Source organism: Lagopus muta, chromosome 9, assembly GCF_023343835.1.
Source record: "Lagopus muta isolate bLagMut1 chromosome 9, bLagMut1 primary, whole genome shotgun sequence".
Classification (NCBI taxonomy): domain Eukaryota; kingdom Metazoa; phylum Chordata; class Aves; order Galliformes; family Phasianidae; genus Lagopus; species Lagopus muta.
This window is the reverse complement of record NC_064441.1, coordinates 21,147,563-21,157,456: the sequence shown is the minus strand read 5'-3', so window position 1 is coordinate 21,157,456 and position 9,894 is coordinate 21,147,563. Positions and strand designations below refer to the sequence as shown.

At 46.9% G+C, this 9,894-nt stretch overlaps 1 protein-coding gene across 1 annotated transcript; it reads right to left on the bottom strand.

The window, feature by feature from the left end:
- Positions 1 to 136: 136 nt before the first annotated feature.
- On the bottom strand, positions 137 to 9,260 carry PROC (protein C, inactivator of coagulation factors Va and VIIIa). The gene is made up of 9 exons (XM_048955609.1): positions 9,136 to 9,260; positions 8,707 to 8,790; positions 8,429 to 8,589; positions 7,501 to 7,525; positions 6,861 to 6,971; positions 6,182 to 6,322; positions 5,700 to 5,809; positions 4,748 to 4,865; positions 137 to 830 (listed from the first exon to the last, which is right to left on the bottom strand). The coding sequence occupies exons 2-9, from the start codon at positions 8,771 to 8,773 to the stop codon at positions 262 to 264; spliced, it is 1,302 nt and encodes a 433-aa protein (XP_048811566.1). The 5' UTR covers positions 8,774 to 8,790; positions 9,136 to 9,260; the 3' UTR covers positions 137 to 261.
- Between the last annotated feature and the right edge of the window lie 634 nt (positions 9,261 to 9,894).

The following is a 9,894-nucleotide window of genomic DNA, read 5'->3' as shown; positions in this document are numbered from 1 at the left end:
CACCTAGCAGGCAGGTCTGTTGGACAACAGGCCATTCTTGTTACAGCTCTGTGCAGCCTCTCAGTACAATGGGGTACAGTACACCTCTTGCCTGTAAGGCCTAAGCAGGACCATACATATAAACAACAGAACTTGGAGAAAGTAGCACGTGAGGTTAACAGATGCTCAGCATTTAATATTGTAGATGCGACAGCACATTACACCTCATACCATCACTAGCACAGCACACAGCCACAGTATTCCAGGCTCAAAGCACCAGAATCAACCCCTCCAGGAACCTGACATCTTATTTATGTGGTGCTGGATCCATTCCAGGTACTGACTGACTTTGGTGTACACTCCAAACTTCTCCTTTTTTCCACAGCCTTCTCCCCAGCTCACCAGTCCTACCAAAAACCAAGTATCCTGATATTTAGTGACCATCGGTCCTCCGCTGTCCCCACTGCAGGAATCCTTCCTGTCTCCCAAACTCCCCGCACACAGCATGTTGTCAGAGATGGTGTTTGTCATCACTTGGGCGCACTCATTCTTGGGAACGATGGGGATTTCGATGTAGCTGAGGAGAGCAGAGTAATTCCTCGTCTCATCGCTTGTGCTGCCCCAACCGGTCACCAGCATCTGCCTGCCCTTGGTTGTCAGCTCGTGCTCTGCCAGGTCCCGTGTGGGAAGGCAGATGGGCAGGGCGTACTTGTCATACATGGCGGGCTCTGCCAAGTGCAGCATGGCGATGTCGTTGTCTGAGGTCAGCTTGCTGTAATTCTCATGGCGCACGTATCTGTCAACACGAATGGTTTGCTCGCTGGGCTCCGTACGGAGACGGTGGTATTTACCTGCAGGGGCAAAGAGGGAGATGAGAGCTGCTCCTGGGCTTCTGACTCCTCAGAACAAAGGGAGCCTTCCTGGCTTCTGTCACCAAAGCAACTGGATTATATCGAAGGTTAACAGCATTCTACTCGAGAGACAAAGTGTGAACTTTCCAGATCTGCCCACGCCATGAATGCGTGCTGTACTGATTTCACAGAATCACAGAATCACAGAATTGTAGGGGCTGGAAGGGACCTCCAGAGATCATGGAGTCCAACCCCCCCGCCAAAGCAGGTTCCCTACAGCAGGTCGCACAGGTCGGCATCCAGGCAGGTCTTGAACATCTGCAGAGCAGGAGACTCCCCCACCTCCCTGGGCAGCCTGTTCCAGTGCTCCGTCACCTCACCGTAAAGAAGTTCTTGCGCACATTGGTGCAGAACTTCCTATGCTGCAGTTTCCGGCTGTTTCCCCTTGTCCTGTCTCCACTCACCACTAAAATTTAATGCCCTACAGCTGTGATCAGTTGAGAAGCTGAAACTGCTCAATATCCCCCTGCTGAGTTCGTATTAGAGCACACCTGTGTAACTCCAGAGATGTTCATGGGGAGGAACCCAGCTGTCCTGGAGCCAGCACAGCCAGCGCACAGCAAAGGAAGACATTTACATTATACATGTGCTGTATAACCAGCATCTGAATGTCTGCATTTCAGGTTTCAAAGGATAAATGTGACTAACTGATAACACCATCCCACCCTAAAATTGTGCACCTGTATCTTAAGGATTCTTCGACCACTTAAGACTCCTCTATTTCTGTTTGTGCTGTGTGATCGGCCACTTCATGGGCTGAGCAGTTATGCAAAAATAAGCTGGAAGCTAAGCTGAAAGAGGCCAGAAAGGGAAGAACAATTCATTTATGTGTGATACAATGGAGAAGAAAGATATCTTATAGGATGTGAGGAAGTAGCCACCAAAAAGTCGCATTTCTGTGCTATTTAAGCTTAATTTCAATGTCTGTTTCAGTACCTACTCGATAAAAACACTTCTCCCTTGGGAATCCATCCGTTTTCAAACCCAAGGGTGCTTTCCATCTCAGTCACTCTGTGGGTGAGCTGCAAGTTGCTCTTTATCATCACCTTTCCAAATGCAGGCTACACCACACCGTCCTTCCACTTTGCCCAGTTCCAATTAACTTTTCAGTTCCCTCAGTCTTACTTGGATCCTTCCAAACAAATCCTTAAAGTTCCTCTGACTTCGCACTACCAAGGTCACTTGCCATGCTTGAGCCTCTCAATGAGGTATTGCTGCTGGTGTTTCTTGTCTGTTTTTCTTTCTTTTTCCTGTAAGTGTGTTTCCAAGAATGGGGACTTTATAATTCAGAGCAGCTCCAGAAACATTCTCAAAAGACTCCATGAAGTCCAGCTTTGAACCTTGGACTTCTAGACCCCTTATTTCTGATCCTCTCCTCTTGTTCCTTTGCAGACAGCCAGTGGCCATTTAATATGTGGGCAGTTCAGACTGCTCAAACCCCTCTAGACATCACCTAGAGGACTTCCTATCACCAAGCCATCACTCACAAAACAAGTGTTTGTCTTCCATCTTGACTCCTCTTTCTGGCAGCAGCACCCTGGGAGCACATCTCCTCGCTCTGTTCTCCCACTCTGCAGCTGCTGTGACAAAGGGCTGACTGGCAGACACCCAAGGGTAAGGGGCAGGGTTCTACTCTGATCTTCACACATACAACTCTGCTTCACATGCAGGAGCAAGTGCCACAGGAAGGAGGTTTGGGATGTTCTCAGATCCATCTTCCAAGTATCTACTCTGAGATCTAACTTTCCACTTCAGACATGAACAAATCCAGCTACCAGAGCACTCTCCAAGATCATGAGTGCAAACCCAGATGTGAGCCTTCCCCCCAGTTTTGTTCTTACAGTTGGTGAACAGAAGGTGAAATAGGAGAAGGCCAGAAGACTGATGGGCTGGAGGCAGGTCAGCTACCACCCCTGCAGTCAATACAGACACCTTCATTCCTGCCCCACAGCTCACCTGTGCACGTGCAGACGTGGCAGTGTCTCCACTCAAACTGTTCCGTGTATCTCAAGGTTGTCTTAAAGCTCCTTTCTGCTCAACCAGAAGCATAACTTCATTCTTTCTTCTCTATTGGTGAAGACTCAAGATGTTCTGCACATCCACCCTCTCTCCACCACCTCCTACACCACAGTAAACCACACTTATGTGGTTTCTATCATCTCACCACAGTGAGGTTCCTCCAGGTTTGATGGAAGGAGTCCTCTCACAAATGCCACAACTCAGTCCGCAGCCACACACTTGTTTTTTCTTCTATTAATGAGGAAGGTCTTTCAAGGCAGCTGGGAGAGTGGGATACATCTGAGCCCTTTTTGCTGGTTATCCTTGCACCATAAATTACTCCACTTACTCGCCCTGAATTTATGTGTGAGATGTTTCTTGAGTTTCATTTAAGCCAAACAAATCAATCTCTCAAACCATGGCTTTCAGGCACTGACACTTCCATGGATCCATGGATCACACTGCACAGATGCCCACCAGGACCTACAGTACAAGACCAGGTTGCAGTGATTTCCTTGCAGCCTTTCCCTAGCTAAAGAAAAGGGTAGAGGTGGCACTTGGGGACATGGTGCGGTGCCTGTGGTGGTGATGGGTTGACAGTTGGACTAAATGACCTTGGAGGTCTTTTACAACCTTGATTGTCCTGATTTTCCCACTAATTAATCCCCTTCAAGTAACATCAAAGCTACATCTAGCACTCCCAAGCATTCTAGTTGGAACCAGATGAGCTCAAAGGTCCCTTCCAACCCAAATCATTCTATGATTCAAACACCACTTCTGATGACTGCTTTTCCCTAAAGCATTCCAAGGCTCTTTACCAAGTTCAGGCTTTTGCTTCTTGGGACTCACTATAACTGAATAAAAGTATGCTAAGCAATCACTTAACAGGAAAGACAATAGCTTAGAAACTGGAAGTGCTTGGAGGTGTGTAGTCTGTATGCGATTTCAAAGCTAGACATTCACTTCTATTTTGATGTCTCTCTGTGGAAGAGGGGGATATTCTAGCACTAAAAGGACCCAAGGATATATCACGTTTCTCCATTCATCCTGTATGTTGAACAAGGAATGACTGACGTAAACACACCCATCCCTGTGTGCCCTAGGGTCTGAGGTCTCAAAAGCGTGCACATCCATGCATACAGACAGTACATTGCCAAGGTTTTCCACAATTACTGGGAACAACCCAGCCCTTCACCAAAGGAGAAAGGAAGCAGTAAACCTGCCGTGTCTTCAACAGTGGTACAAAGAAAACAGTAAGAAAAAAAGTCTACTTCAATGTGACTGGAACTCGGATTATTTTTGTCCATTAATTGAGAAGCAGTGCTGCATTCAGCACATGTTTTTTCATGCTTAAGAGCAGCAGTGCCAGTAACGCAGTGATGTAGTTCTGCAACACTTTCCTCCTTTTTTACTGTAACTCCCTCAAGTAATGCTGCTTAAATGCATCAAAAGGTAGGAAGAGGCACTGTGACATTCTCCTCCCGAACTCAAGGCTTTACACTTTGTAAGTTTTTTCCTTGCCAGTCTTAGGAGGATCTTGAATATTTTCATGGACAGAAAAGCACAAGCAGAAGAGATTTCTCAAAAGTGACTTCTACGTCTTTCTACTATACAGACAACCAGCAGTGTTCTGAATCAGCTCACTGCCATGCTAAGGTTGACAGTGGCTCAGATGAAATCAGTTTTACTGATCCTTTTTGATCTGTGCTGTGGTGCAAGGTAAGCACTTCCTAGACAACCCGCTTCTCCATGCAGGGGGATTTCTGCCTTTATAACCCACTGGTCTTTATCCCGAGGTGACGTAAGCTGGGAATTTTCAGAGAAGTGCTTAAAAAGAAAGGGCTGGATTTTTTCCATACCAAGTCTTACTTTGAGAGTCTCTCCCATCTCAACGCAGTGTGCAGCTGTTAGGACCCAGGAGGGATGGATGAGAACACCTCCACACAGGAATTTCCCTTTCAGATTTTGCAGCATAACCTGAAACAAAGAAACATGGAGGTGTGACACTGCAGGAAGCACAGCTCACAAGATACAGCATGCATTTTCCTTTGTGGTTGAAATATGCACACACGGATCAAACACCAAAGCATATCGTGCTCACTGAAGCCCAAGCTCTACAAAAGTAACAAGGTTTCTGTAGAACATCTACAAAAACAATTGAATATTCTTCCCAAATAAGGGCTGGCTTCACCCAAACCAGCAAGGGACAACACTGCAAGAACAGGCTATGCTACTTCAAAAGGGCACATGACAACAGTTTCAGCTCAGACTCCAACTCTCCTATGATGGCATAACATTCAGTATCAGAGACAGGCAGGCCCTGATGATAAACATTCACTACTTCCATGACACGCTCTGTGAGGTCTCCTCTTTCTCTGTGGCATCTCAGCCTGCTCTGTAAAGCTGTCACGTATTTGGCTGATTAAACCTGATAACTTGAATTTATGACAGATAAGGCTTACAGGAAAAGATTTCTGCAGAAAAAGGGGAGAAGGTTACCTCCAGCTCCCACAGTAATGCAGTTACAATAGCTGGAGAGAGCACCAGGCACCGTGAGATGATGAATGGCATTCCCTAGCAGGGAGCAACAGAGCAGTAAATGCCACTACCCTCCTCTCAACACTGCTGGCAAAGTAAAAAAATCTTGTGAACAAAGGCAAGGCGAAGAGTGCTAACAGATATTTCTCCCCGTTACTCCAAATGTTGGGCTGCTTTTGAAGGAGCTGAGCAAATCTCAGCTTGTTGTGATGCCAGGATTATTAACAGAGGAGTCTTGCTGGAGCAGGCAGAGAAAGACTCTTTACTCCTTACCTGCCAAGGGCTAAAACCCCTTCCTCCTGAATTGCCCCCAATAAGCCGAATATTGAATTCTGCTTTGCCTTCAATGTAGTCCATTTTCACTCGTCCACAGGGGAACTCCACTAGAGAAAACACAGAGAAATTAACTGGCACAGCTCACCCAACAGAACATCTCTCAGAGCAACCCCTCTGTCCCTAATCCAGGCAGTACTACACATCATCTTTAGGAACTCCTCAATGACTGCAGAGCAGGTAGTTTCCTGTTTTGCCTGTGAATCTCCACGAGGCAAACACAGGCACAATTTAGGCTCTTAGTGGCCATAAAGTGGGCCTGGGTTTGGGAAATACAGGCACAGAATTCCTCTGCATGAAATGGATGCTCTGAAAATTAGTACGAAGTGCAAAGTGCACTGCAAGCATATTTCCCTTAAAATGCTCTTATTTCCTGTCCAAATAATTCTCTGTGACAACTCCCATGGACATCCTCCTCTTACCTACAGGTGTGCACATGTTATGGTCGTTCATCAGCTGGTAGCCAGACGCACAGCTGCAGTAGCGGCACTGCTTGGCAGGGTCCTCCTTGCAGAAATGCTGACATCCTCCATTATCCACAGAACAGTTGTTGTATTTGACCTCTGGGGAAAAAAGAAGCAAGACAGGAGAAGCTGGAGAGCCAAAGAGTCACAGGAGGTGGCAAAATGGCATCCTGATTCAAGTGACAAACAGCTGACAGCACATCTGGGGTGAGAGCTGCGGGCTCTTGTGGCAAGTAGGGCCCTTCAGACAGCAAACAGACCTTGAACAAGGCAGTGGGGAGATGAAGAACACAGAGATTACTGCCAGGGCAGGCAGGCTGGAGAACAGAAGATTCTCTATCACTGACCAGTGGCGGAAGGTGGTGATGATACAAGATGCAGATGCTCATAATTAAATACACTACTCAGCTTTTCTCCAGGGAAGACATCGTTCCAGTAATGACATTTTCAGGGGATTGTTTTTCCCTCTCTATTGCAAAACCAACAACCAACCAACCAACCAACCAAACTCACCTGTACTGACTGTTTTAAAGTCCATTTCTGCCTTGCAATGGCAGAATTGTTGGTCCCTATACGCAGAGATCCCCATCACAAAGAATGTTTTTTTATACATATCATGGATTAAAGGCAGCATTACCATAATTGCACTGAGCTCCCTCCCAGCCTTTGTCACAGATGCAGGAATACGATCCAATATTGTCCTTGCAGGCCCCATTGGAACAAGGCTTCTGTGCACACTGATCTCCATCTGGAACACGCAGTTAAGAGCCTGAGCTCTGGCTCAGAGCAAACACAAAAACAAGCAGATCCCTGATCCCCAGGCACCACGCACAGCTTCTGCCTCCACACAGTGATAACTGTGGGGCTGTCCCAGATAAAGGCGTTTGTTTATGCTTTGAATTACAACTGCAGAAGGAGTGGAGTGGGCAGAAAGGAAAGAAAGTAAAACCTGAGGCAGCCAGGGCAGAGGCAAGTTACTGCAGGAGCAGTAGCAATAACTGGGGCTTCTCTTTGGGCCATGCCAGGCAGGGACAGAGCAGCAGAGATCACTCTTGCCCAGTGCCTCAGCTGTGGGGAGGTGACTGATAATGGGCACAGATGCACGTGAGATATTTTAAGAGGCTGGTTATACAATAGGACTGGAAAATGTACTTTACATGCCCCATTTAACAGAGAATGAAAATACAAACTAGTAAGCAACACGTGGCAGCAGAATGCAGAGCACCAGCAAACCTTGAAGAAACACAGACAGATGATTGAGAAAGTAATTTACTTACCTACATACTTGTTCCAAAACTCTAGCTGTAGAGAAACAACATTTACATTAAGGCCAGAGGCAGATTTTTCACAAGCAAGGGATTTGAAATGCACCACAGTCTTGCTCAACACAGCACAGCACTCTAGTCAGCTAGGTCTCTTCCTTCTTGGCAGCACAGTGACATGCATGGTTAACAAAAGTGGCCAACCCCCAACGTTCATATATTGCAGCCATGAACCTACTCAGCACAGATCTCCCCTGCCCTGCTTGCAGCCCCACCACCACCACGACCCCTCAGTATCCCCCCAGATTCTCTTTCCTGGTTGCTCACTGCCAGGCAAGTCACTCATGTTCTCAGTGCAAAACTACATTTGTGCCCAGTTGGGAGGCAAAACTGGGGAAGGCTGTAAGAAGACTCTGGGGCCTGAGGGATGGCAAGGACTGGATCATCCTAAATAGCAAGCCCATTGCATTTGATGCAACAGTAAGACTCTATGAAAAGAAAAGACAAAAAAACAAGCTCATACTCATTGACAAGGTGTGGAAAGGGGCAGCAACCAGTGATGTTTACAGTTACGTCCATCCCCCAGGAGGCTGGGGGATGTGGGGAGGAGCTAATGATATGAAAAGTGTTTGCTTGGCACAGATGGCAGTCTGGAGACATACAGACTAACAAAAACACAGTGGCAGCAAGAATAGGCAGTGGGGTCAAGCAGGGATTGGAATTACCTGCCTGGGATGTAAAGCACCAAATTGGGTCTGGTGGGACATGTGTGAACAGCCAAGTGCCACAGCCCAAACAAGCAGTGATAACTTGACAATCACCACAATACACTGAATGCCCTACCTTCAGAGTCAGGAGTGCTGGCAGCAACACCTCCTATGCCCCAGACTACAATACTTTGACAAACAATCTATTGGTTTAGTCTTACGTTCCTCCAACTTACTGTGGCTTCCTTGGTTTCAAATATCTCACTGGCCTCCTCAAAGTCGCACGTCTCCTCGTTGCACTCACGTTCCAGAGAACCTGGTTTCACCTCCTCCAGGAAGGAGTTGGCCCGCTTCTGGATTTTCAGGACTTGGTTTGCATCCTTGTAGCTGTAAAATACTAGAAGCAAAAACGTGAGCGTGGGGAAGCAGGGAAGAGAGCAGCCTGAAAATCAGCAGCTGGCAGGGAGCAGAAATCATGCTCACAGTGACTGGAATGGGGTGAAGGCACACTTACTCGAGGTATGGCACACTGGTGAGGAGCAGGCAGCCAGCAGCACCCCTATAGTGATGAGCTTCCACATGCTGCAGCAGAAGTCCCCTTGGAAGAACAGCCAGGTGTGAAGGGGAGCGTGCAGTGAGCTGCAGCACGGCCCCACGCTGGAGGCTGGATCTGCTCAGGCAGCTCAGGTTTTCCTCACTTCTCTATCACACAGCAGCTCCCTCACAGAATGCTGTTTCTCTCTGATGTCAGCTCCAAGGTGGTTTGTCAGAGCCCCCCAGCCTGCTTCCAGATCCCTCCAACCCACCAGCAGCTCGCCCAGAGCATTCCCTATCGGCCCCAGCACCTCCCCTTGCCATCAGACACCTCTGACAAACTTTATGCTTAATTAAATTAAGCTGTTCTTTGAAACCCTGAGTGATACCATATCTTTGAGGCACTTACTGCTTTATTCAGTGTGAATCAGCGTGATTTATTCTTCCGCCATGAGCTCTGCTGGAACTTGGGTTAATCCATAACTTCAGCTATTTACTTTTTAGAGTGACATGAAGTGCTTTCCCTTTAGTCATTAAGCAAACAGTGCTCAGGGGGAGCTCGACAGTTTACCTGCATGGAAAAGTGAAACAGTTGTCCTCTCTGCCTTTTCAAATCCATTCTGTGCTATTTTTCCCCATCAATTTCATCAGTTTTGGAACTCATGGCATCCAAACTGCAGCTGGGGAAGGTGTGTGTGCACTGAAGCTCTGCTGATACGTTCTTCATCCTCGACTCAGCTGCAATTAATGACAACAGATGTGTGCTGAAAATACATTTTATAAAACACACCTTAAGACAGGAAACGTAACAGGAAACTCAAGAAGAAACAAACAGATTAATGTCAGTTCTACCTAACACACAAATAATATTTGCACCTGAGGTAAATAGAAATAGTGCTTTACATGCATAACTTGCATGTTTTGAACACATTTCTGTTTGCAAGATTTGTGACTGTTTGGAACTCAGGACAAGCACACCAACTGTCCACATAAAACACTGAGAAGTGATGTGTCAGATGCTAAGAACCTTTTTGTTGTTTTATTTTTATCTGTATTCAGAAAGGATGTAACTCCTGAGCAGCTCTGGCAGCCTGCTCACACAGGACAAGAGGCTGAATGCCTCCCATCTGCTCCTCTCCTGTGCAGACACTACGACTCAGTGCCTGAA